The 27,841-nt window shown below is 51.5% G+C and overlaps 1 protein-coding gene across 6 annotated transcripts in view; it reads left to right on the forward strand.

Moving 5' to 3' along the window:
- The window catches only part of IQSEC2 (IQ motif and Sec7 domain ArfGEF 2), a 76,808-nt gene extending 49,706 nt beyond the window's left edge, over positions 1 to 27,102 (forward strand). For 5 of the 6 annotated variants that reach the window (XM_065915730.1, XM_065915731.1, XM_065915732.1 and 2 more), the window contains 12 exons: positions 7,646 to 7,907; positions 8,746 to 9,147; positions 11,515 to 12,410; positions 13,760 to 13,921; positions 14,578 to 14,700; positions 15,674 to 15,840; positions 18,323 to 18,462; positions 19,233 to 19,358; positions 21,181 to 21,280; positions 21,842 to 22,003; positions 23,594 to 23,767; positions 24,903 to 25,055. In XM_065915730.1, the coding sequence (XP_065771802.1) occupies positions 7,646 to 7,907; positions 8,746 to 9,147; positions 11,515 to 12,410; positions 13,760 to 13,921; positions 14,578 to 14,700; positions 15,674 to 15,840; positions 18,323 to 18,462; positions 19,233 to 19,358; positions 21,181 to 21,280; positions 21,842 to 22,003; positions 23,594 to 23,767; positions 24,903 to 24,916 (2,728 nt within the window). In that variant the 3' untranslated portion in view covers positions 24,917 to 25,055. Of the gene's footprint in view, positions 1 to 7,645; positions 7,908 to 8,745; positions 9,148 to 11,514; positions 12,411 to 13,759; positions 13,922 to 14,577; positions 14,701 to 15,673; positions 15,841 to 18,322; positions 18,463 to 19,232; positions 19,359 to 21,180; positions 21,281 to 21,841; positions 22,004 to 23,593; positions 23,768 to 24,253; positions 24,304 to 24,902 lie in introns of all 6 variants that reach the window. The other variant, XM_065915735.1, reaches the window with a different exon arrangement.
- Positions 27,103 to 27,841: the final 739 nt, after the last annotated feature.

A 27,841-nucleotide genomic window follows, 5' to 3' on the forward strand; every position in this document is an offset into this window, starting at 1 on the left:
CTTCAATAATGAGCAAAATATGTTCCTGGCCCAAAGAAGAGGGAGATGTCAGGATCATTTGGGGGTGGTGGTGTCCAAGGATTACTGGCAGAAGAGGGGCAAGAATGGGAAGGGTTTGAATAGATGGTTTGAGAGGTGAGGAGGCATTAGGGAGTCAGGTACAGCATGGACCAAAACCTGGTGGAGAGCTCCAGGGTTGTATTGGGGAATGGTATGTAGATTGCTCTGTTCAAGCTGGGTGTGTGAGTCTAGGTCACCTTTGGCTGTGGAGGGAGAGAACATTTTACCCTTCATTTGATTGGAGATGAAAGTTGGGGGGCACAGGGGCTCAACTGAAGATCAGATGGGTATCATGGGAGATATGGGGGTGTAGACTCCTGTGTAGGCAACTGAAGTTGGTGAGGGCCTATGGTATGGGAATGGGGAAGTTTTCTATCAGTTGTGAGGGAAATGTGTGTGCCTGTGCACATGTATGCATGAGGCCAGCAGGTGAAAGAAGAATGAGAGGTTGTACACTGTTGTGTATCTGAGGAAATGTGATTGTATGAGGCTGGGTGTGAGGGATTCTGGGTGTGTGAGGTCGGTTGTGTGAGATGGCAAATTTCTGTGCCTGGCAGTCTCTCTGTGTGTCCCGGGTGGAGATAATCATAAGAATATGTGTCAGTGGCTTTTGAGCATGTGGAGCTGTGACTTTCAGGGTGGCAGTTGTCAAGCTAGATGGTCACACACACATAACTGCCAGCTCTGGTCTTAGGGGACCAAGGTAGCTGCTGGCCTGAGCATAGGGAGGGTCCACAGCAGTAAATCAGACCAGGCCACCGCCCATGGGAAACAGGAACAGTGTAGGCAATGAACACTTCAACAGAGAATCTCAAGTTAGCCAGTGACAAGGACGGCCTATGACATGAGTGTGCACAAAACATAAAGGGATGTTATCTGATGGGGAGTGGGAGTGAGTCAGAACCAACTTCCTAGGAGGTCTGGCCTGCTCAGGGCGCCACAAAATGAGATGAGCTCAGCCAGATCAGTGAAGGTTGCAGGTGGAGGAGAGAGGGAGGACACCATGGACAGAAGCTAAAAGACTGGGCACAGGTGTGGCACTATGGATCAGCTTGCCATAGCCTGGGAAGTGCAAGAGGCCTGCTGTTGCCAACATCTAGGAGCTTCAAGGGGCTGGGTGTGGGGTGGGGACTAGACGGATTCAGCTAAAAAGCTGCAAGTGGGACACTGGCCTTGAAGATAGGGAATTGGGGTTCTCATCCTGTGTGACCCTGAGCAAGCAAGTCACTTTGACTTTGTGAGCCTTAATTTGGATCTCTGGAATTAGATGGTTCAAAAAGTCCATGCCGGATCTGAGCATCTTCTACCCTTGGCCAGGCAAACCAGTGAGTCATTGCTCTCAAAGGCAGGCACTTCTTCCATTTAACCTCAGTCTTTTCTGCTTTCTCCTGGGTCACTTTCTCACTCAAACACTCCACAAATATTTACTCAGCGTCTGGCCTTCTGTGTGCCACTGTGTGAAGGCACACAGTGAGAGGAGCTGGAGAATGGCTCCAGAGGGACTGCTCGGTGCTGAGTTGGTGGGTACAGGCATGAGCGATGATTTGATTCCTGGATCCTGCACTGCTGAACATTGAGACTTTGGGCAAATTACTTCATCTTTCTGCATCTCAGTTTCTTCATCTGTATTATCCCCTTCAAGGGAAACAACCCAGACCTTGCAGAGTTGCTGGGCCTAGCTAAAAGTAGGTCCTTAGTAAATGACAGCTATTATTTTTAGGACTGCAAAGGAAGCAGAGCTGAGATTCAAACCTGATCTCTGTGCTCCCAAGCCTACGTTGCCCGCTGGGTACTCAACGAGCCCTTGCAATGGCTTCCCCCTTCCCTGTGAGTCACTGTACCAAGCCGGGCTGGCCTCAGGTTTGGAGTCTCCATGGCGCTGGGATTGGGCAGCAGAAACAGCTTGCTGAAAAGCTGTCAGGGGAGAGGGAGGTGACAGCAGTCCCTCCGCCCCTCTGCCCCCAGGCCCTGCTGGGTCTGGTCTCCTTGCCCAGTCTTCCTCCAGAGCCCAACGCTTTCTAGGTGTGCTGACCTCCTTGTCATGTTTTCTTGTCTCTAACTTCTGGTCCCCCGCTTCAGCCCAAGTTGTCATGGGGATAGTCCTCAGCATCCCTAGCTTCCTCTTACCCTCATCTTATGGTATCCATAGCAACAGCCCCCATTCATTTCCATGGCAACTGCATCCTGATTCCATCCCCTGCTGGCTGCCTGGCTCTGGGCAGTGCCAATAAAGGGAAGGAGGGAGAGAGACCTCCCATTAGGGGCAGCAGCCGGAGTGGGTCAGTGCCCCTGCCATGGGCATGCTACCCCGAATCCCTATAGCCCATCCTGCCCCACTTCTCCCCATCATAGTGCCTTGGCTCCCAGGGTCCTTCACACCTCATCTCTACCAGCTCCTCCTAGGCAAGGCTCTATTCCATAGCTCCCCCACTCCACCCACTCCAGGAAGTCTTCAAGGCAGTAGGGGAACTAGCACAGGCTCTGGGCTTTGAATTCCTATTCTGCCACTTGCTAGTCCTGAGACCTTTGGCTTAACTTTTCCCCTTGGAGCCTTCTCCTCACCTGCAAAATCGAAATCCTAATTCTTCTTTCCCATTTGCCATGCAGTTAAAATACGTGCAGAAAATGCCTGACACAGGAAAGGTGCACTCTAAGTGAGAGTTTACTTTTATTCTGCTTAACCCCTGGCCCCCTCCCCAGCAAGAAAAATTTCTCCTGAGCTCCCCCAGCACTTCCTTCGTTCCCTAGTCCTGAGAACTTGCAGCTTAATACTGTGGTTGTTTGTGTAATGCACAGGTATATGTGTGTGTGTGTGTGTTTTCTTTGCTCCTGCTCCTGGCTGGGAGGAGTCTGGGGAGAGGTAGGTCTCCCAGGGCCTTTCTGAAGTCCAGGAATCCAAAAAGGGAATAGCATTTTGAACTCCACGAAGATGAGAAACTGAGGTGCATAGAGATAGAGACACACCCAGGCTCACACAGCGGATGGATGGCCATCAGGACCTGAACCTAAGTCCACCCAGCTTGTTACTGCACAACATGTTCTGTGTGTGTGTGTGTGTGTGTGCATGCGTGCGTGTGCATGTGCATGTGTGTGTGTGAGCGAGAAACAAGAGAGAATATGAGTCTATATAAGAGAGATTTTTCCACATTATTAGCATGTTCCTTGGTGTTCTAGGGGTTCTGAGTTAAGAGATCCCATGTCCCCAGGTCCCACTCCTTCAGCAATGTGTATGATGCCTTCAATCTCTGTTCTTTTTAGGAGGCTGTGTTGACAGCCTGACCTCCCTGTCACTATTACCTTTGCAACCAAAGCAGAAGAGAGAGCTCTCGAGGGGAGAACTGCCACTGAGTTGAAAGCCAGGGGCAGTGCGGGACCCGAAGTAGGGAGAGGCAACAAGATGTCATGAGAAGGCAGCCTGGGCTCTGGATTTGCATCCTGTGTGACCTCTAGCAAGTTTATGTGACCTCTTGCCTCAGTGTTCTCCTCTATAAAATGGGACTACTGGTGCCTGCCTCAGTAAATTGTAAGCCTTCAAGGGGCTTCCCAGGTGGCACTAGTGGTAAAGAACCCACCTGCCAATGCAGGAGACATATGAGATGCAGGTTTGATCCCTGGGTCAGGAAGATCCCCTGGAGGAGGACATGGCAACCCACCCCAGTATTCTTGCTTGGGAAATCCCATGGACAGAGGAGCCTGGTGGGCTACAGCCCATGGAGTTGCAAAGAGCTGGATACGACTAAGCACACACCCACACAATGAGCCAATTAATGCCCTTGCTCTAGGGATAGAGTTGACTATAGGGCCCTATGGCAGCACAGAAGAGGGGCCTGTAAGCCATCCTGTGTGAAGGGTTCAGGAAGACATTGAAGTTCACACCTTAGCTAAATGTTGAAGAGTGAGCAGGAGGTCGCCAGGTTGGGGTAAAGGGGCAGAGGGTGTATGAGGCAGAGGTCTGGTCAGGAGACCCATCCATGGTTATGGTGAGGTGAGGAAGCTAGAGGTTATCCTATGGATGATGATTCCTGTAAAACATAAGTTAGATCATGGTCCTTCTCTGCTTATCGCAATCATAGCAAACACCAATGTCTTTATCGTGGGTTCAGTGCCCTTCACAATTTGGCTCCCATTACCTCTCTGATCTCATCTCCCCTTGCTGACTCTGCTCTAGCTACACTGGCCTCCTGGCTGTTCCTCAAACATGCCAGGTACAGTTCTACCTCAGGGCCTTTGCACTGGCTCTACCCTCTGTATGGACTGCTCTTGCCTCATATAACCACACAGCTCACTCCCTCACTTCTCTGATTATATGCCATTTATTCAAAAAGCCCTTCTCTGACTACCACATCTAAAACAGCACCTTTTATCACCCTGCTGTATTTTCCTTCCTAGCACTTCTCCCTGCCTGAAATGATAGTATATATTTATAGTCTTCTTCTCCCACTAGAATGTCACCTCCCTGAGGGAACAAAACTCACACGTCTTGCTCATGATTATATTTCCAGCACCTAGCACTGTTCCTAGCATGTAGAAAGGGCTCAATTGTCATTTGTTGAGTGAGTTATGAGAAGCCATGGAAGGGTTTTAGTGGGGGAGCAGCATGGTCAGATTTCTACTTTGGAAAGCTCTCTCTAGCCACAGAATGGAGAATGGATTGGGAAGAGGAGACTGGAGTTGAGGTCAGAGTTCAGGTGAGAGGATTTATTAGCCCAGCCACCAGAGCTCATTCACTGGCTTCCTCCCTCCAGAAGCTTTTACTGAGCACCTACTCTGTTCCAGGCCTTGTGCTCTGTCCTAGCAGGGAGATTACCAAACTCTCTTCCTGTGCTGGGATTCTGGGAGTCAGGAACACAAATAGCTGTCACGCTTTGCCAAAGCTAACCTGCTACATAAAAAGAAGGATAGACATGTGCTGTGTGTGGGAGCCCTGAACAGGATCAGCCATCATTTCTGGCTGGAGGCGGGCTTCAGAAGGGCTTCTTAGTGGTGGCATATGACCTGACTCTTGATGGACTCTTGATGGTATGTGTGGGGGGTTCTCAGATTGCAGATGGCAGAAGATGATAGGGACAGCATTCCAGGTGGAAAGTACTGTATGAGCAGTTGGGAAGGTGGAAAAGACAGTGGGAGTATTGGGGAGAAACAGGATTTGGGCAAGGTTGGAGGGAAGAGTGGATGGGGTAGGGGGCTGGTAGCCAACTCTGCAGTGTGGCTTAATGTTTAAGAGTGTGAACTCTGGAGTCAGACTGCCTAGATTTGAATCCTGGCTCTATCATTAATAACTGTGTGACCATAGATATGTTATTAACCTTTCTGGGCCTCAGTTTCTTTATGTGTAAAATGAAGATGATTAATAATACCTACCTCATAGGGTTGTTTTGAAGAGTAAGCAAGTTATTAAATGTGAAGCAGTAAGAATAGTAGCCTTGGTGGCTCAGATGGTAAAGAATTTACCTGCAATGTGGGAGACCTGGGTTCGATCCCTGGTTGGGGAAGATCTCCTGGAGGAGGAAATGGCAACCCACTCCAGGATACTTGCCTGGAGAATCCCATGGAGAGAGGAGCCTGGTAGGCTACAGTCCATAGCTTTGCAAAGAGTCAGACATGACTGAGTGACTAAGCACAAGAATAGTGTCTTACTAAACAACAGAGGATAAGATGGTTGGATGGCATCACTGACTCAATGGACATGAGTTTGAGCAAACTCTGGGAGATAGTGAAGGACAGGCTTCCCTGCAGTCCATGGGATTGCAAAAAGTTGGACACAACTGAGTGACGGAACAACAACAAAACATTAGCTACTGTGTCTTGGAGAAGCCTCAAATGCCACAACAAGGACTTGGGCTATCTCTCTCTGTCTCTCTCTCTTTTTAATTGGAGGAATGCAAGTGGGAACCATGGATGGTTCGTAACAAAGGAGCCAGTTGATTAAAACTGGGAGGCATGTGCTAGGAGGGGAGAGGTTTGAGAGGCTGGTGGGTGGGATCCTGCAGTCCTGAGGGGGAGAGAGGTGCATCTTAGATGCCTGGGGGGCACTGGGCTGGGTCTGACCCTTGAAGGGGGGCTTCAAAGGCCCCAGAGGCCCAGGAGGAGAGATCATTTGGAGTTCAGGGAAGCCGCTCAGTCTGTTTCCACCTTACTCCTTACAGTGTTGCAGATTAACAGTTGGGAGGGTCGGGGATGAGCAGTGGGCAGGAGCCCTCATTAGTCCTGAGCCAGCACCAATGTACCCCACTGCCCCCAGCCCCTAAGCCCCCAGCCCAAAGTGCTCTTCTGTCAGGCTGGCAAGCCCATTGTAGCTCAAACTCCTGAAATGGCTGGGAGCCTCCCTACACCCACCCCAGCTTGCCCCCCATTCTGGTCCTGTGCCCTGCCCTCTGTCAGGTAGGGGCCAGAGAGTGGTCCCTTAACCCTTTCACTGGCCAAAAACTCCAGTGCCTACCCTAACCAGACCACTCTCTGGGCCTCAGTCACACCCATTCCCCCCCACAACCCCCTCCATACCTCTCCCTGCCTGTCCCCCCTCCCAAACCCCCTCCATTGTTCCCATCTCTGTGGCTCCTCACCGTGCCTGCCTGGGCTCAGGGCTCTGGGCTCTGTCGCCACCTGAGTTCCCTGGCAGCCTGGTTGCCATGGCACCATGGGAGCAGGTCTGGCAGAACAACAGCTCTGGGTAACCAGGGCGGGCAAGACCCAGTGCCCTGCTCCTACCACTCTTCGCCCTTGTTCCCCTCCCCCGAGCTGAGCAGAGGAGGCCATGAGGAGAAAAAGGAAGCTGCCCCGCAGGGCAGCTCTTTACCTGTGAGAATGCTGGTGGGAGGCACCTCCCACTGTCACTGAGCCTTCAGCCTGGCAGCCAGGGGACACTGAGAACTGGCCAGGCCTGGAGCCCAGGCCTCTGGGGGCAGAGGTGGGGCTGTCGGGGGCAGGGCTGGGTAAGCAGGGGAGAGCCTGGGTGTGTGGGGTGTAGGAGTAGGCTCAGGTCTAGGGACAGAGCTGATCTGGGATGGTGCTGGGGATCGGGCTGGGAGGGGAAGAGGTCTGGGGGGGGGTGGGGATATAAGGGAACTGGTCCCTCAGGGGAGGGGGGACTTGGGGACAGAGCTGTTAGGGGCTAAGATGATTAGAAAAAGGAACTTGAGGGGTAGAAGTGGAAGGAAACGGGTCCGAGGATAAGGCTGTGAGGGGACCTGGCCTTGAAGGGACCAGGCTGTAAGGGTAGAGTAGGGCTTGGGACAAGACAGTGAGAAGACCTGACTGGAGGGAAAGGAGTCTGAAAGGATGGAGCTATGAAGGGGTGGGGGTCCGTGAGGGGGGAGAGGGCATTTGAGGATGGAGCTGTGAGGGGACAGGGCTGAAGGGGAGGGGACGGGGCTGAAGGGGAAGGGATAGGACTATGAGGGGAATAAGAAGACAACTTTGGGGGTAGGGCTCTCCTCTGGCCTTTAAGTATTGGGGTCTCTGTTTCTGTGAGGAGGCTGGGGAGGATGGTGCTGTGGGAAGGGATCTGGTCCACCTACTCTCAGTCTGGCCCAGCAGGCCTGTCTCCTGTTCCCACATCCTGGCTCATCTTATCTCATCCCCACAGTGTGGAGGGTGATGCCCCAGGCAGTGACCTGAGCACAGCGGTTGATAGTCCTGGGAGCCAACCCCCCTACCGGCTGAGCCAGCTTCCCCCCACCAGCAGCCACATGGGGGGCCCCCCTGCTGGGGTGGGCCTTCCCTGGGCTCAGCGGGCGCGCCTCCAGCCAGCCAGTGTTGCCCTGAGGAAGCAGGAGGAGGAGGAGATAAAGCGCTCAAAGGCCCTGTCGGACAGCTATGAACTCTCCACAGACCTGCAGGACAAGAAGGTACCCAAGAGATGGCTCTGGTTGGGAATGGGGGTGCCGGTGGAGATGGGGGGGTGAGAGGACCAAGGGAGAAATTGGAATGTGGTGATCGAAGGTGGTATCCAGGGAGGGATGGTGAGACTGGAATGGAAGAAGAACCCTTCACCTGACTGGAACCTCACTGACCCATTCACCATCCATGCACTGAGTCTTGTATTCACTCAGCAAACATTTAGTGAGCTCCATGCTGGGCTGGAGATGTGTAGATAAAAGACCAAGTCCTCAATAATCTCAGTATAAGGGGAGAAGCACACATGTAAGTTGACAAATTCAGAACACTGTTTTCCAGTACATCACATGTATGACACAAGATATTGTTTAACCAAAAGGGGGGCACAAAATACTATGTACAGAAGTAAAAAAATTGGAAGGACATATCCCAAAATGTAATTGTGATTATGCCTAGGTGTTGGAAGTTTAGGTGAAGCAACTTTCTTTCCTTCCTTCCCTTCCTTCCTCCTTCCCTTTTTCCCTTCCTTCCTCTGTCTCTCTCTTCTCTTTCTCCTTCTTGCCTTCAATTTATGTCTTCCTTTCTTTCTTGTTTTAGCTCCTCTGTTTCTTTTCGTTTTTAATAGTGAACATCAACTTTTTGTAAATAAAAAAGAAAACTACAATTCAGTCCTGTGTGACATGTGCTATCTGATATTAAAGTGAGAACACCACACAGACCCCAGCCTGTTGCATCCAGGCAGCCGTAAGCAGTTAGCTATGACTCGGTCGGTGGTGTGGCTGAGGCCCAGGGAGATGAGGAGGCTGTCGTGAATTTCTGACTTTGTTCCCCTCCACCCTCCCCTGCCAGGTGGAAATGCTGGAGAGGAAGTATGGGGGCTCCTTCCTAAGCCGCAGGGCCGCCAGGACCATCCAGACGGCCTTCCGCCAGTACCGCATGAACAAGAACTTTGAGCGGCTCCGCAGCTCAGCTTCAGAGAGTCGCATGTCCCGCCGCATCATCCTTTCCAACATGCGGATGCAGTTCTCCTTTGAGGAATATGAGAAGGCACAGAACCCCGCGTACTTCGAGGGCAAGCCTGCCTCGCTGGACGAGGGTGCCATGGCTGGGGCCCGGAGCCACCGGCTTGAACGGGGGCTCCCATATGGCGGCTCCTGTGGAGGGGGCATCGATGGTGGGGGAAGCTCCGTCACCACATCTGGAGAGTTTTCTAACGACATCACGGAGCTTGAGGACTCCTTCTCCAAACAGGTCAGCATCCCTGAAAAGGGCCTTTCCTGTCCCTCTCCAAGCTCTGGCTACTACTACAACCTTTTACCTGTACTTCAAAGAAGTTGCCCAACAAGTTGTTGTTTTGATAACAACAAATAGCTACCATCTGAGTAGGGACTGTGAGGGTGATGAGAAAGGATTGGCAAGAGAAAAAATATATTGTTCAAACAAGCAAGTTCTCACTCTAGAACATGAGCCACTATCAGATTAAGGCCTAACTAACAGCTCCCACTCTATATCAGCCTTCGAGACTAGGGGTGCTATCCTGGTTTTACAGAGGAGGAAACTGAGACTCCACAACCCTGAGAGGTGATGTAACTTTTCCAAATTGGATTGGGACTCAGCTCTGTCTGGTCCCAAAACTTTCCCTTATACCACACGATCGAGGACCAGGCTCTGTGCTGGGTGCTGTGGGGGAGACAGATGAACTGGCCAGGATTCTTTTTCTCAAGGATCTCCCCAAGCAAGCAGGAAAAAGCAGGCACATGTGCACAGGACTGTTTCCTGAAAGAGTGTGCTCAGAGCCATGAGAAGAGATCCCATATAGTGCTGTGGGAACCCAGAGGAGGGAAAGGAAATTTTCGGGGAGGACGAGAGCAGGCTTCTTTGAGAAAACAGCACTGGAGCTGGGCCTTAGCAGGCAGCGAAGAGTTAGCAAGTTAGAGATAGTCAGAAGGGTGTTGCTTGCATAAGCATTGCATCAGCAAAAGCAGGGAAGTGTGGGAATGTAAGCAGCAGTGATAGTGGTGGGAGATCATTCTAGGCTTGGAGTGTGTCAGCACAGCTGATCAGGTGCAAATCCCAGTTCTGCCATTTCCCAACTATGTGACCGTGGGCAAATTGTTTAACTCCACTGAAACGTGATCAATAACGTGAAGATAAAACCATCTTTTTAGAGCTGTTTGGAAGGTTGAGTTCAACTCGGTAATATATCTGAAAGCACCTAGTATATGGCATTTGCTAAGTACATGTTAGTTTCCTTCCTAAAACCAAAAAGATATTTGGTAAAAATTGTTGAATGAATGAATGAAAGTGTATAAGAGAAGAAATCATTCTGCTCTAACCTCTGTGATCTGGCCCTGCCCTAAGCTTGGTCATGCTTCCCTGGAGTTAGTGATGGAGTTGGGAGAGGAGGCAGGTAGAAGACAGGAAAGAAGTATTAAAGGGAAGATCTAAATCACTCCTTTATGCATTCATATGACACATTTAATTGAACATCTCTTCTGTGTCAATCAGTCTGTCAAGCTGAGCTAAAAAGAGAGAAACCCAGCCTGGACCCATCCCTTAAGTACTGGCCTCATAATCTGGTGGGGAGATTGAGGAACCAGGCCTGGGCCTACCTCTCAGTGCTATTCAAGTCTAATGGGGAGGTATCTATTGCTGCATAACAAAGGATCCCAAAATTTAGTAGCTTAAAACTGAATGTAAAGACTGAGCTTAAACAATAGTTATTATCCCATATAGTTTCTGAGGGCCAGGAATCTTGGGGTGGCTTGACTGGTGGCTCTCACATAGGGTCTGTCATGAGGCTGTGATCAAGTTATAGGGTGGAACTGTAGTCTCTAAAGGCTTGACTGGGGTTGATGGGTCTGCTTCCAAGCTCACTCATTTGGCTGTTGGCAGGAGGATTCAGGGCTTTACCACATGGGCCTCTCTACAGGACTGCTCACAATGTGAGCAGAACGAGGGATCTGAGAAAGGGAGCACAAGCGAATCAGAGTACTCAGGATAGAAGCTGCAGTCTTTCTTAACCTAATCTCAGAAGTGACATCCCATCACATTTGCCAGATGCTACCGGTCCCACAGACCAACCCTGGGACACTATGGTACATGAGGGCGTGAATAGCAGGAGGCGTGGATCATTAGGGACCAGTTGGGAGGCTAGATACCAGAGTGAGGCCAGCTTCGGTCCAGATTCTCAAGGCTAAATATCATGAATTTCCTAAGAGAGAACCAGACAGAGGGCTCCGGGAGCCCAGAGGCAGCTGGGATTTTGGTTTACCCTAAGGAAAGGCAGAGGCAGGAATGTGGCTTGGGAGCAGTGAGGAGGCGGCATTTGGCTTGGGTCTATATGGACATGAAGAAGGTATTGGGATATCTGAGAAGGGAACTTGTGGGCATAAGTTCCAGCTCCTGTGAGCTCACAGTGGTTCCCTGGGAGTTATGTCCTGCAGAGAATCTGGGGAGGTGGGGGAGGGGAAGTCCTTTTATGGCTGCCTCACCAGGAAGAGTCCCCCACTTTTTCTTTCCCTCCCTTCCTTGTTCCCACCCTTTCACCATCCCACTGCCCTTCATCTTTCCCTCCTTTTTCTCCTTTCCCCTCCTCCCCCTCCCCCTCCACCTCAGGTAAAGTCTCTGGCTGAATCCATTGATGAGGCCTTGAATTGCCACCCATCGGGGCCCATGTCTGAGGAACCAGGGTCAGCCCAGCTGGAGAAGCGAGAGTCAAAGGAACAGCAAGAGGACAGCTCGGCCACATCCTTCAGTGACCTTCCCCTCTACTTGGATGACCCAGTTCCCCCACCATCCCCTGAACGACTGCCTAGCACAGAGCCCCCTGCCCAGGGCAGGCCTGAGTTCTGGGCACCAGCCCCTCTCCCTCCAGTTCCTCCACCAGTGCCAGCAGGGTCCCGGGAAGATGGTAGCCGTGAGGAAGGCACTCGCAGGGGTCCTGGGTGCTTGGAATGTCGGGATTTCCGGCTGCGGGCTGCCCACCTGCCCTTGCTTACCATTGAACCTCCCAGTGACAGCTCCGTGGACCTGAGTGACCGCTCAGATCGCGGCTCTGTCCACCGTCAGCTCGTGTATGAGGCTGATGGCTGCAGCCCCCATGGGACCCTGAAGCACAAGGGGCCACCAGGCAGGGCCCCAATCCCACACCGCCACTACCCGGCCCCAGAGGGCCCAGCCCCAGCCCCGCCAGGGCCCCTACCACCAGCCCCCAACAGTGGCACTGGGCCCAGTGGTGTGGCTGGGGGTCGGAGGTTGGGGAAGTGCGAGGCAGCAGGCGAGAACTCTGATGGTGGCGATAACGAGAGCCTTGAGAGCTCCAGCAATTCCAACGAGACCATCAACTGCAGCTCTGGCTCCTCTTCGCGGGACAGCCTGAGGGAGCCTCCAGCCACCGGCCTGTGCAAGCAGACCTACCAGCGGGAGACCAGGCACAGCTGGGACTCGCCAGCCTTCAACAACGATGTGGTACAGAGGCGGCACTACCGAATTGGCCTCAACCTGTTCAATAAGTACGTGTTCCCATTCCCACCTTGTTGCCCCTACCGACCCTGCTGCAGGCACTTAGACTCCTGGAGGCAGTGATCCTGCTGCTGCCATCCTTCCACTTTGTGGATGGCGTTTCTCTCTAGCTGTTCAGGGAAAAGAATTGGCAACAGGGTGACAAGAATGGAAAGCTGCCCCCACACCCATGAAAGGCAGTTGTGGTCCTGGTTCTGCTTCTGACTGTGTCGTCTTGGGCGAGATGCTTTCCTCTCTGGCCCTAGTTCTGTCTATATAGGATGGATTCTGAACCTTGGGTCTCCCACCTTCCCTTTTTGGTTAGGCTATCCCTTTGGGATAGCCGATGTTGTATATGAAGAACCCTGCTCTCAGAAACTGGAGACTTGGGCCAGACTCACTGGGTAGCCCTGAGCAAGGTGTGTCCCTTCCTTGAGCTTCAGTGTTTCTATCAATAAACTAGCAGTATATGGATGTTTGAGATGTTGGGGGCAGGGTGCTGTGCTGGACTAGTCAGTGACCAGGACTGAGTTCTTTCTAGGTACCTAGTCTTCTGCCAGGTGCTCAGCAGTGAAATACAAGTGTGACACTTGATTAGAAAACAAATGCCTTATATCTTTATAGCCTATTAGACATGGCCATCTGTATTTAGTTCTCATGATAACTCAGCAAGGTGGGTAGTCGTGTCCCTATTTTATAGAGAAGGAACTGAGGCTTGGAGAACTAAAGGGAATTGTCACAATTCATGCATGGTAAGTAATGGATCTGAGACTCCATCTGTGGCACCAAAGTCTCCCAAATTCTAGCCTCATGAGGCCCTAAGGCTCTGGGGTTCTGAATATGGGATAGCTCAGACCCAGATATGGAAAGTAGGGAGCAACTGATCTATAGAAACACTCACAGAGGCTTGGTGGTGCCTGCCTGAGTGGGATGTGGAAAAAGTAATCTTTTTACTGCTTTCCTACTCCGAGGGTCTGTGATGCGGAGAGAAGGACTTAGCCTGGAACTCAGGCCTTCTCCTAGGACTCCTCAGTGCCTGTGGAGAATATCAAAGCTCCTGGCACAAAACAGGCTCTCATCAGATCTTAATTTTCTTTCAACTGTAATGTGGTTCCAGTGAAGGAGGGAGTTGAGTTGAAGATACCTTGGAATTTTTGAATCTCTGTGAAATGGGAAACTGGCTTCTTTCCCTTGGGCCTCAGTTTTCTTATGTGTACCATGAAGGAGTGGACCACATGAAGGGAGTGGACCTTCTTGGCTCTCTGAGGCCATGGTTGGGCCCAAAATTAGTTCAAGATATAAGGCAGGGGGCAGAGTTCCAGGAGGATTGTCATCTCATCTCCCTCCCCTCTTTCTGCAGGAAGCCAGAGAAGGGTATCCAGTATCTGATTGAGCGGGGCTTCCTGTCAGACACGCCGGTGGGAGTGGCTCACTTCATCCTGGAACGGAAAGGCCTGAGCCGGCAGATGATAGGGGAATTCCTAGGGAACCGGCAGAAGCAGTTCAACAGAGATGTGTTGGAGTGAGGACCCCAGGCTGGGACAGACTAGGCCAGGGGTTCTTGGAAAAGGAGGGCAGGAGGGAGATAAACTGTGCAAAACAGGATGAATAGACCTCCTGCTCCCATACCTCTCCACCCTAAAGAGATCTGATCTCTCTTGGTGTTAGTCCTAAAATCTCTGGGTGGCCCCAGGCAAGACATGCTTGTCCTATGACCTGCTTTGAGCCTCAGTTTTCCCATCCCTGATATCAGTGGGTTGATGGAACAGACCCTTAGCAACCATGTGTCTTGCCTGAATTTTCTGGGATGGGTTCCATTTCAAACATTCTATCCTCGTCTGGGCTTCCCTGGTGGCTCATCTGGTAAAGAATCTGCCTGCGATGCGGGAGACCTGGGTTTGATCCTTGGGTTGGGAAGATCCCCTGGAGAAGGGGACAGCTACCCACTCCAGTATTCTGGCCTGGACAATTCCATGGATGTACACTCCATGGGGTTGCAAAGAGTCAGACATGACTGAGCAACTTCCACTTTCATCTTCATAAGTATTTGCTTGGGCCACAGGTTCAGATTTTGGAAGTCTATCAGTGGGGGATTTGGTTCATTGGAGCAGGTCAGGGTGGGTCAGAGGTTCTTTGCAGAGGAATTGAGAGTGCCACACCCCCTTCTCTGCTCCTCAGCTGTGTGGTGGATGAAATGGACTTCTCCTCCATGGATTTGGATGATGCGCTCCGGAAGTTCCAGTCCCACATCCGGGTTCAGGGTGAGGCCCAGAAAGTGGAACGACTCATCGAAGCCTTCAGGTGTGCCCACTTCCCAGTACTAAAGCTGCCTTTCTCTGCTTTGGGGGGCAGTGTAGGATGGGTCTATGAGTCATCTCTCTGAGCCTCATACTTTCTGAACTAGAAATTGGAAGTTATAAATTCTATATTGCAAGGCAGTTGTGACGATTAGAGGTAATGTACCTAAAGTATCCAGCTTAGCATCTGGGACATGGGCATCTAATAAGTGACAACAGCATCAGCAACAACAACTCATGTTCCCTGAGCTGATACCATACTCATCAGGTGTTGATTGGATTACTGAGTTGGACACTTTACATGATTATTTCAGTGAACATTCCCAACAACCTGGTGAGGTAGGTGCTTCTCTTATTAATCTCATTTTGCAGATGAGAAATCAGAAGTTTAGAGAGGCTGAGTAACTTGTCCAGAGTCATATGGTGAATAAGCAGTGGAACCAGAATTTCAACTCGTGTGTCTGATTCCATGACCCATGCTCTTAACTGTTATCTTCCTCCTTGAATGCTGCAGGGATCAGGCATCAGACCTGGTTATAAGCCCTGACTGTACCATTTGGGGGTATTTAGAAGAGAAATAGAAGAGTTACTGGGAACTTGTTTTCTGACATGGGAGGATTTGTTTTGTAGTCAGAAAGATCTAGATTTTCACCCTGGTTTCACCATTTATCAGCTCTATTATCCTAGACACTGAAGGCCACTTTGGACTTCAGTCATTTCATCTGTAAAATGGGGCTGCAAAACTATGATGGGATTACAGAAGATGACATACATAAATCCCCTGGCAAAGCTCCGTGAAAGGTAGCTGTTGTGATTTTTACATGCTAATCTTGAGGAAAGTCTGAAGAAAGAGGAGAGACCCAAAGGGTTTGGGAGTATGTCTTGGAGGAGAGAATTGGTGGTGCCAGATGGGAGGATGGTGGGTAGGCGGAGATTACTGGTGCCTGACCCTGGTCCTGACCCCTCCTGCCTTGCAGCCAGCGGTACTGTGTGTGTAACCCAGCCCTCGTGCGCCAGTTCCGGAATCCAGACACCATTTTCATCCTTGCTTTTGCCATCATCCTCCTCAATACTGACATGTACAGTCCCAGTGTCAAGGCTGAACGCAAGATGAAACTAGATGACTTCATCAAGAACCTGAGAGGTACCCCAGAGCTTCCCATCAGCTTTTCCTGTCTTTTACCTGGGAAGGGAAAGTGGGCCAGGTGGCAGGGGTGGGAAGGAAGAGGGAGATCACATCTACTCCCTGAAAATTTAACCTCACTTTCTGCCAAGGCTAGATGGTCCCACAGCATTTACTTGTTAAATCACTCAAATGGTCATTTGTCTGTCCATTCATCCCCACACTGAATATTGACTAAACAGGAGGCTCTGAACGGGAGGTAAAATCCATGACTTTTATGGAACTTACACTAATTCACTCGTTGCTCCCTGTTTCCCTCTCTTGTTTGCCCATAAAGACTTATTTATTTTAGGTACCCTTTCCTCCACTCATACATTCATTTATTCATTCATCAATCAGCCAGCCAGGCAGTTGACACTGAGTGCCTCATGTGTGCCAGTCCCTATGATAGGTGCTAAGGACCGTGGAGGGGCATCTGCCACAGTCCCTGCCCCAAGAGGGCTCCCAGTTTGTGCGCGAGAGATTGACTTTTAGTACCAGATACCCAGCACAAGACAGAAAATGAACTGTGATGTCAGACAGGCCAGAAGTATATTCAGAGCTCAGGGAAGAGAGATAATATGACCAGTGATAGAGGAGGCTTACCTAGCAGTAAGAATAACAGAGACACAGAAGTAGGAAAACAAAGTTGCTTGGAGAACAATCGAGAGGAGGTGGACAATCTAGTTAGGAAGGTCAGTTAGAACCTGTTTCCAGGGGCCTTGACGTGCCAGATGAAAGGTGTCCCCTTGACTTTTTTTCTTGGTTTATTGTATTGATGTCAAGCCCTGCCTCTCACCAAAGAGCAGCCTACTAGAAATGGCACAGATGTTAGGATTATTTAAACAAAAAGGAAAGAGGGAAGTATAATTGAGGAAAAACAAATAGACAAGACAGATTTGCTAACTGTCAGGGGTTTGCATCATTGGGCTCTTAAGCTGTCTGACTGCTGAGGTAAAAAGGCGGTGTGATGAAGGCTGTTTGTTTAGTACCTGGTGTCCAAGGAGGAGGCTTGGCATTTCCTAAGGAGAAAACATTTTCTTTAGCAGAAGGTTTTTGTCAGAGGAGTGAGTGGGTTTTGCTCAGCAGACAATCAGAAGGATGGTCGACTTCAAAGGAGGGAGTAAGACAGACCAAAGGCCATCTGGAGCTGTCTCCCAGGATCCTGCCATTAGTCATTCATTCGTTCGTTCACTCATTTCATCCATTCTCCCTTCTCCCCTCCTTGTCTGTGTGTATGTATATATATGTGTATATGTACATGTGTATATGTATATATGTATACACATGTACATATTTTATATGTGTACATATATATTATATATGTACAATATATATTTTATATGTACATATATTGTATATGTGTATATCTTCACCCTCCAATTATTAAATAAGCAAACGAAATGAAATTCCTGTTCATTCCAAAAATTTTAGAAATATAGAAGTTATTAAAAATTTTAACCATCCAAAATTCTGTCCCCTAGAGGCAACCATGGTTGATATTTTGGTGTATTCTAGTCTTTTTTTTCCTATGCACATGTAACTATGGGCTCCCCCAGTGGCTCAGTGGTAAAGAATTCGCCTGTAATGCAGGAGATGCGGGTTTGATTACTGAGTTGGGAAGATCATCTGGAGAAGGAAATGGCAACACACTCCAGTATTCTTGCCTGGAGAACCCCACGGACAGAGGAACCTGGTGGGCTACAGTCCATGGGGTTGTGAAAGAATGAGACACAACTTAGAGACTAAACAGTAACAGCAACAACAATTCATGAAAATGGATTATCTCTCCATTTATTTGACTTAGTGACTAAACAACAGCAACAAGTGTAACTATACAGTTAAGATCAGGTTGTACAAGCAATTTATTATCTTGCTTTTTTTTCACTTGCTATAGGAATTTTCTTATGATTTTTTTATAAATATCAAATTTTTAACATCTATAAATTATTTTATGAAATGGATATATTCAGCTTTTTCAGTATTCCTTGGCTGTTAGAACTTAGATTGTTTGAAATTTTTATCATAAGCTGCACTTATACACATATCTTTGCACATATTTCTGAGTAATTCCTTACAGTGGGTTCCTAGAAGAGGAATCACTGAATAGTGAGGCTTGCCAAATTACCTTCCAAACAGTTATGTTAGTATATATGCCCACTTCCATGAACTCTTACTCATACTGGATATTATCATTTAACATTATTTTTGTTAGTTAGAAAGGCCAAAAAAAGTGTCATTGTTTTAATCACACTGTGCTCTGAGTTGTTAGACAAAATTCCCGTCCTGGGGAAGAAAGCAACTGACTCTTCTGGCCTTATCCTGGCCAAGGGACGGAGGGTAACTGTTCCCTCCAGTCCTGGCCATTGTTACGGCCCACGCCTGGGTGTGGAGGGTTGTGGAAAATCCCTGCCACCCACTCCCCACATGTATACTATATATTCCTGTGTATTCCCTCCACCAGGGGTTGACAATGGTGAAGACATCCCCCGAGACCTCCTAGTGGGTATTTACCAGCGCATCCAGGGACGCGAACTGCGGACCAACGATGACCATGTGTCCCAAGTGCAGGCCGTGGAGCGCATGATTGTAGGCAAGAAACCGGTAAGTGCCTTGGGAGGCTGAAGAAGGGACAGGGTTGGGGAGGTGAGTCCATGCCCCTCTGAGCCCCAGGCTCCCCTCAGCTGCTGAATGGAGGGGGTGGTGATGCATTCCTCAGGAGTGATGGGCAGCTTGAGTGGAATGCTCTGTGGGAATGGATCTGGCGCATGGCAAGGCACATCGTGGATGCTGTGTAAATATTAACATGCTTCTCACCTCTGGTTTGGCTGGTCCATCCCAAGTGAGCAGCCAAGATAATAGCTGATGACTGAAGTCACCAACACACTCTAGTCTTTTAGTCAACAAACATTTACAGATGCCTTTCCACTGAGCCTAGCATTTCAGTTGGCACTGGGGACACAGGTACAAACAAGATATGGTCTCTGTCCTTGGAAGCACAGACCAAGGTGGGGAGATGTCAGACAAAAACTCAATACCTCCACCTTATAGTTAGGTTAATTTAAGGGGAGCACATGGGAGGGAGAGGTCATTTTCAGCCCAGTGAGATTAGGAATGGCTTCTTGGAAAAGAAAACACTGGAACTGGGGTTTGGAGGAGGGGTGGAATGTGGCCATAGGGAGCTGAGCAAGGAAAGCATTCCAGACAGAGGGAGCTACAGGGACAAAGATAAGCCTAGGCTTAGTTGCTTAGATTCCTTGTATCAGAGTGACAGTGATATATACCAGAAGTGAACTTACTCTTGCAGTTAATGTTAAGATGCCTGAAGCTGGTGGGCTGGCCTTGCAGACACCTATTTCTTCATGCCTATCTAGGTCCTATCTCTTCCTCACCGTCGACTGGTTTGCTGCTGCCAGCTCTATGAGGTGCCAGATCCAAACCGCCCACAGAGGCTAGGGTTGCATCAGCGGGAGGTCTTCCTCTTCAACGACCTCCTTGTGGTATGCGCATTGAGGGGAGGAGAAGGAGGGAAGTGGTGAGCTTGGACTCTGGGTGGGGTATAAACCATTAACATTGGTGGGTGGAGACATGGTGGGTAAGTAGCTCTGCCATGTGATCTGGGTGCCTCTGCCCCTCCTTTACCTCACCATTTGGAGGATCCATTTGGAGGTAGTGACAGCCACAGGGGGACAGAAAAGGTGAGGACCAGGGCAGATAACAGGCTTACAATCTGGGAAGTGGTAGAAAAAGTCCACGCCCACCTTAATAACCCAGTAGGTTGACTGGAGGAAGTGAACCTGTGACCCTGAAGTCGGTCTGAAACCTTCTGGTGGTTGGGATGCTTGAAGTAATTCTTAAAACCGAGCTCATCACCAGTGTAGACATACGTCTTTTAGAACTGGGACTCTTAGGACTCTGCAGATGGGAAGGGAAATTCAGGGTCCTGTCCAACCTCTTATCCCAGGCAAGAGTCAGATTCCCGCATGGTCCTCTGTTTGCGTGAGTGCGGCACAGAAGGCTGCCTTCCTCCAAGGGAGCCAGTTTTCTGTTCGGACAGCTCTGACTGCTAGAATCTGTCTCCCAATGGGTTTCCTCCAATAATCTTCACTCGACCCTTGGGATCCCAGAGAATGAGTGTTCTCCCTCTGCTCTGAGACAGCTCCTCAGGGGTTTGAAGACAGTGACCTGTCCTCCCTTCGTGTTCTCTCCTTTAGAACAGGTTTCTCAACCTTGGGACTGTGACATCTGGGGTGGATGTGGGATAACTCTATTGTGAGAACTCTCCTGTGCATTGTAGCATGTTTAGCGGCACCCCTGGTTTCTATCTACTAGATAGCAGTAGCACTCAAACTAAAAATGTCCTCTAGGGGGCAAAGTCACCTCTAGTTGAGTATTGCTGCTTTTGATAAAGCTCCTCCAGTGCCCTCTCTGAGCTTTTATTTCCTCTTCTGTGAAGTGGAGCTAATCCCCAGCTCAGGGTTGTCATGGGGGTGAAATAACACGTCAGATGTGGACTAGCCTAACCCAGAGGAGGGCCTCGCCCACATAGGTATTGAGTAAATGTTTCACCATCCATTGTGCACTGACACCTGTGGGTGCCCAGCCCCATACTAGGCACTGGGTTCCCAGAGATGAGGGAGACTCAGTCCTTGTTCTCTCACAATCCAAAGGGCTAAAAAGATGCTTTGCATAAGTGTGTACCGTAACCATCCTGAAATCAAATAATGTGCTTTTAAATGCCACTTGCAGATGGTCTGAGATGTTTCCAATCCATGTTAGCTGAGTCTAGAACACTCGAGTACTTGATAAAGACCTTGGGTTGTTAAGAAGACTCATTAACTCTACACATTGGTTTATTGTAGATTTCCAATGTGCATTGGGTCTGGCCCAGGTGGGCAAGATAGACTCCTCTTGGTGTTTCCAGTCCAGCAGTCACACACTCATAGCACTTTCCTCAAGCCTAATGGTGAAAGGCACTGAACCAGCACTCTAGACGCTCAGAAAATGGTGGGAGGGGGACTCTATGTGTGGTATTAGAAGAGGCTTCCTGGGGGGAGCAGCATTCAGTTAGTTCCTATAAAAATCGTGAATGCCTGTTGCGCATCATCATTACATCAGGAAATTGCATTTCTCTCCCGTCTCTCCTGTTCTGCTCCACCAAGCTTCAGTTCTCCCCAACTTGTGGGTATGTGTGTTTGTGTGTATATGTCTGTTAGTGGTGGTGGTGGTGGGGTAGGGGGTAGGCAGTAACAAGCAATAGATGCCATGGGAAATTCCCCACCCCAAACCCTGCCTCTTGTCTTTTTCCCACCCCTGCCAAAGGTCACCAAAATTTTCCAGAAGAAGAAGATCTTGGTGACATACAGTTTCCGTCAGTCCTTTCCCCTCGTGGAAATGCACATGCAGCTCTTCCAGAATTCATGTGAGTCCCTTCTTGGATCCCAGCATCCCAAGAGTCTTTGCCATGGCCGTCATGCTCATCCTTCCTCCACACCAGCCTCCAGTTTTGGGACTCCTTTACAACAGGGCTGAGGTCTCCAAAGCACTTCCTTGGTCCCAGGATGGAAGGCAGGGCAGGGTGGAGTATGACTTGGGTCTGTGCCCTGGGGAGCTCATAATCTGGCAGAGAACTGCAGCATGTATGTTTTCTGATGGGCTAAAGTGATGGTGATCATACCACGCATTGAAGGACTAAGCCAGAGGAGCTTTGATGGGTGGCTTCTGGGCATCGGAAGCAATGTGAGTAGAGTCAGAGAGGTGAAGGAAGGGGTTCTAGAGAACAGCCAGAGTTCAGCCTGCCTTTTCATCCTGGGGCATAGGCAATACCATGACTACCAGGAGTCTGGGGGCTTTGGAACAAAGGGGGCTCACTGATGATGCCCATGCAGAGAAGAGGCTGGGTCAGAGATGGACATGAGAAAAGTTATTTCACATATGAGCCACCTTGCCTCAGACAGGTGCCTGACCTTCCCCTTCCCAACAGATTACCAGTTTGGGATCAAGTTGCTGTCTGCAGTACCTGGTGGGGAGCGCAAAGTCCTCATCATCTTCAATGCCCCCAGCCTCCAGGACCGACTGCGCTTCACATCTGACCTCCGAGAATCCATCGCTGAGGTGCAGGAGATGGAGAAATACCGTGTGGAGTGTGAGTAACCCAGCCACATCTCCTTCCCCTACTAATACAGTGCCTTGCAGACACTAAGAATCCTGTCCTCTGAGAAACTCAGAGTTGGGGGTTAGCTTGTCCAAACTTCCTACCCTCATTCCAGGAACCCTTCAGCCTCTGCTTGAATACCTTCAGTGACAAGAGGCTCATTACCTCTCAACCTCATTAGTATTTCAAGCCCTAATTATGAGCCAGCACTTCCTTCTATTGAAAGGCAGCAGGGAGAAGAAGCAGGGTATTGGAGGTAGGACTCTAGTTTCAGATGCCAGGTATGCTACTTATTATCTGGGTAAACTAGGGAAAGGTACCTGACTCTCTGAGCCCCAGTTTCTTCATACATGAAATTGGGGTGGTGAAATTTTCACAGAGTTGTAATGATTCAATGAGATAAGGTGGAGAATGTGTCCTACATGTTCACAGGACATGAGTGTTGAATATCGTTAGTGTCCAACTGATGTTACTGCCCTTCCCAGCCTCTCCTTTCCTCTTCCCACATTCTCGTTCCTGAACTGAGTCCTGATGACCCATTCTCCTGGCCTCCAGGGGCCACATCAAGTCATTCTGATCATATATAATAGAAAATAGTGATTGCATCTCATTCCTCCCAATGCCCTCTAAGTTCTTTTCTCCAGGTTAAGTAACATGGTGTTAACTAGAAAGGCAGGCAGATAGACAGAGAGACAGAAAAAGAGATGTGGACTGTTCCTCAGTGAGGCCTTCACAGTTCTGGGGTCTGCTGTGCTCTTCAGCAAGGCAGGGTCATTCATTTAGCTCACCATATCCTTGAGATCCTGGGGATATTCAGAGAGAGGGTGAGCATGCCAGGAGGAGGGATGGGTGATCGATAGAAGTCTCTGTGACCTCCGCAGGGAGGTGGGAGTGTAAGGCTGGAGAACATGAGCTCTGGACTCAGGCAGACCTGCTTCCAGAATGTCAGCTCCCCCACTTCCAGACTTGCCCTGGGCAAGCTCTGTGACTTCTCAGATTCTCAGTTTCTTCCTCTGGAAACTGTGGCTGCTAATACTTAACCTCTGAACTGGTATAAGGATTGAGAGAGACTGAGTAAGCATAGCACCCAACACATGGCTGACACATAATAGAGAATTTTATTTCCGTTGGTTTCCTACTCCTGTCCTTGAAGGAGCCCTCTGCTCTGAAGCAAGGTATCTGAGAATGGAGCGGGCTCTGGAATGAGTGCCCTTCGCCATAGGCTCGAAGGGCCTTCCTGCCCCTCCTGGGAACAAAGCAGCCACTGTAAAGCTCTGTTTTGAAAGGTAGGGGTGGTTTGGGAGACCAGACAGGGGAGGGAGAAGCAAGGGGAGAGGAGCCAGAGGAGCAGGCGCTAAGAGGGACAAGGGAAGACTGAGCCAGAGGAAATTGTGCAAGACGGGCTGGGCGCTGCAGCACTTAGGAGATGTAGCTGAGGTGTGGCTGTCCAGGGGGCGAAGCAGGAGACCTGAGGACAGAGCAGGTGAGGAAGGGGAAGGCCCACAGAAGGCTGGGGTCAGTCAGGTGGCTTCTCACTCCTGTCCCTGACCTTTGCCCCCTGTCTCCCCCACTGCCACCCAGCGGAGCTGGAAAAGCAGAAAGGTATGATGCGGCCTAACACCTCACAGCCCGGAGGGGCCAAGGACTCGGTGAACGGCACACTGGCCCGAAGCAGCCTGGAGGACACTTATGGGGCAGGCGATGGGCTCAAACGGGGTGCACTCAGCAGTTCCCTGCGAGACCTCTCAGATGCAGGCAAGTCTCCCGGGGCCCCTGCCCTGGCTGGGGAGCCGTGGGACTGGGTGTCCTCTTCGCTTCCTATCACTGACTGCCAGCCTTCCTTGCACTCACCACACATGCACGCATCCTGCCTTCATCCAGAGTCCTAGGTGCCATGCCGCAGGGGACCTGGGAGCTGGGTCAGCACAGGCGGAGCCCAGAGTTTGGGCCAGGGAGTGCGAATGGGGCCACTCAGCCCCTGTCTTTCGCTGCTCCACTTCTCCTCTCTTTCCTCTTCTGTCTCTCAGGCACCACCTTTCCTCCTCCTCCTCCATCTTTTCCTCCTCTCGCTCCTCCTTCTCTACCTCTCCTCCTCCCGACCTCCCCCTCTCCAACGGGGGAAAGGGAATAGGGGTGTCTGTCCCTGGGAGGGGCCCAGACCTGGTGCCCAGCTCTGGAGCCCAGCCGGGTGGGGAGGGGGGGTTGCTGCTCTGACGCTGGGCTCCTTGCTTGTGGGCGCAGGGAAGCGGGGGCGGCGTAACAGCGTGGGATCGCTGGACAGCACCATCGAAGTAAGTGCCAGCTCCTGCCCCACTCTCTGCATGAGCCCTGCCCTGCCACCCTGGCGCCCCAGAGGAGGAGGGGACCTGTTGCTTCCCCCTCTTCCCTGCCGGGAACCCTGCGGCTGCCTCTCCCAGCCAACCACTCTCTCAATCTGTCCTCAACTCTCTCTGTCCTCACTCTGCCTGTCTCTCAGTCTGTCTTCCACTCTCCCGAGCCCCCTCTCAACCCCAGGGCCGATTCCAAGTAGTGATGCTCTTGGAGTTGGGCCGAGAGAAGCTCTTACTTCCAAGTCCTGCTCTTTGAGCCTGACCAAGTCACTCTGTCTCTCTGGGCCTAACATGCTCCCTGCCTGCAAAATGGGGATGAGGAGAAGGTACTGCTAAATCTTCCTCTCCCAGCTGAAGCTCAGATGAGATAGTGGATGTGACAGCAGAGCTCTGCAAGCTGGGGGCGCTCCATGTACAAGTACAGGACCATGACTTGGTTTCCATTATGCTGTGGAGGGGGGTCCTATCTCCCCAGCCCCCAGGGACCAGGGGGGTGGGGCTTAGGGTTGGGGGTTTAGGACATCTAGACCGGCCTGACTTCCACCCCTCCCCCCTTCCAGGGGTCTGTTATTAGCAGTCCACGCCCTCACCAGAGGATGCCACCTCCACCCCCACCCCCGCCGCCAGAGGAGTACAAGAGCCAGAGGCCCGTCTCCAACTCCTCATCCTTCCTGGGCTCCCTATTTGGAAGCAAGCGGGGCAAGGGGCCCTTCCAGATGCCACCGCCACCAACAGGCCAGGCCTCTGCCTCCTCTTCATCTGCTTCTTCCACCCACCACCACCACCACCACCACCACCACGGTCACAGCCATGGTGGCCTGGGGGTGCTGCCTGATGGGCAGTCCAAGCTCCAGGCCCTGCATGCCCAGTATTGCCAAGGACCAGGCCCGGCCCCGCCACCCTACCTGCCACCCCAGCAACCCCCTCTCCCCCCACCGCCTCAGCAGCCCCCACCCCTGCCGCAGCTGGGCTCCATTCCACCACCTCCCGCTTCAGCTCCTCCTGTGGGGCCGCATCGCCACTTCCATGCCCATGGCCCAGTCCCAGGCCCCCAGCACTATACCTTGGGCCGGCCAGGCAGAGCTCCCAGGCGGGGGGCCGGAGGACACCCTCAGTTTGCTCCACATGGCCGCCACCCCCTGCACCAACCCACCTCCCCCTTGCCCCTGTACAGTCCTGCCCCCCAGCACCCTCCAGCCCACAAACAGGGCCCCAAGCACTTCATCTTCAGCCACCACCCACAGATGATGCCAGCAGCGGGGGCCGCTGGGGGGCCTGGATCTCGGCCACCAGGGGGCTCCTACTCCCACCCCCACCACCCCCAGTCACCATTGTCACCGCACTCACCCATCCCACCCCACCCCTCCTACCCACCCCTGCCCCCACCCTCACCCCACACCCCACACTCGCCCCTGCCACCCACCTCCCCCCATGGCCCACTGCACGCCTCTGGGCCCCCCGGCACGGCCAACCCACCCACTGCAAACCCCAAGGCCAAGCCAAGCCGGATCAGCACCGTGGTCTGATGAATGGAGTGTGTGAGCTGGGGACTGGGAAGGTCTGGGGAAATCTGCAGGAGAGGGACCTCTCTGCTTCCTCAGTTTTTCCAAAATATACATGCACATAGAAATGTCCTCCTCCCCACTTCTTCCCTGCCTCGGGACCCCTTCTCTAACCCCCAACAGTCTCCTTGGGGTTTCCTTCCAGATTTGAGACTCCTTGCCACTTGCAGCCTGTATGCAGGGCTCTTGAGCTCTGGGGAGTGGTGAGGACCTTTCAGAGATCCTCGTCCTCTTTTTCCCTCTCTTCACCCTCCCACCTCCCTTTCCCCAGAGGTCTAGTTGGGTGGCCTCAGACCTCTGGGCCAGTGTGAGCTCCCTGTCAGCTCTGGCTGGTAGGGATGGGCAGATGTTGAGAGCAATGAGGGTGAAGGCTTCCCCAGGGCACCTCTGGCCAAGTGGGGCTAGGAGGGGGCTCTGCAGTGTTGTGGCCAAACCCCAGCTGGCTCAGCCCTCTCTCTGACCTCAGGGCCTGGCCACACACTTCCAGGTGTCTCTCCACCTGCTGGAGGATGTGGGGTGTCAGTGCACTTGCTGAGTGGGCCCCCACATATGCTGGTCCCCAGGTGGAGCAGTGCTTCCTCTTTGTAACTGATCTCTGCTCTCTGTCTAGTGGGCCCCAGCCCAGACCTCTTCAGCTTCAGGACCTTGCCTTTCCTTGCAACGTTCTTATCCTGATCAAAGTCCAGACAGGTTTGGGGCGGGGGTGCTGAGGTCTGGGATGAGAAGGGCGCAGCCCTCCCTCACCCATATTGCATGCCCCCCATTCCCTCACACCTACCCCACCTACAGCTGAAGACAGTGCACTTTACAGATACTGCCCACACACACCCCGCTGGGGCAGGGCACCCAGCATCAGCCCTGGGGAGAGGGGCTCTCAGAGGGCCACCATGAGCCCGAGATGTCCTTCCTGAGGCAGAGATTGAAGCCATCAGAGTGGGGGCTGGGAGCCAGGATGCCTGAGTCCTTCTGTCCGTCAAACTCTGCTGCCTCTCCAGCCCCTTTACAGCCCTGTTTATTTATTATAAATATATTTTTTACAAGCCCCAGCTCCTCTTCTTGCCCCGCATATCCAGCTCCTTTCTCAGCTCCTGCCTCCTCTCCCCTCTCCACCATGGGCTGCAGTACAAACAGACAGACAGACCCTGGCTGTATGAAGGGCCAGGGACCCCAGGGTTTGGGGGTGGGGGAGGGCAGCAGTGGGAGGGGCTGTATGGAGAGGACCTGGGGTTTAGGCATTGTCTTTTCTCCTTGTATATAAGAATGTATATTTGATGCCTCATAAAAGACCTTGTGCTCACCTCCCGCCTCTGCCTCCTACTTGTGTCCCCTCCCCCATGGTGGAGCCCCTGGGAGAGAGGCCTTAGCCCAGGGAGGTGAGGCGCTGATGGTAGAAGCTCAGGCCACTGGGTGGGTGAGAGGCTTTGGTTGGGTGGGAGGTAGGCGGTGAGGGAGGTTTTCCTGTTTGTTTCATTAACAGTTTGCATAACAGAGTGGCAAGGGTCTGGGCTTTGGAGTTGATACAGTTCAAACGATAAGCCATTGCCGCATGGGGCTGTGATGATGGCCTGAGGTAATGAGTGTCCGGCAGCCGGCATCGAGTAGGTGCTCAGCAAGTTAGTTCTCTTCCCTTCCTTTCACAGGTTGGATACTTCCTCTATGCCCATGACATCTATTCTCACCCTTCCTGGGACTGGCCTGGCTTTGCTCTGGAGCCTTCCTCCCTTCTCCACAGCGGGCTGCATTTCTGTCCTTGAGGGTGTGGGTGGAGGGTTACCTGGGTCAGGAAGCCAAGGCTAGATACATTCATTATAAGAACTCCGTGTATGTACTTGGGATGTTAGATGACAAATAGCAGGGCTCCCTTTAGTTTACCGAGGAGGGGTCAGGCCCAGAGAAGGGGAGGGTCTTTCCCAAGTCCGGATGGAGGATCCTGATTT

This window comes from Muntiacus reevesi, chromosome X, assembly GCF_963930625.1.
Source record: "Muntiacus reevesi chromosome X, mMunRee1.1, whole genome shotgun sequence".
Taxonomy (NCBI): domain Eukaryota; kingdom Metazoa; phylum Chordata; class Mammalia; order Artiodactyla; family Cervidae; genus Muntiacus; species Muntiacus reevesi.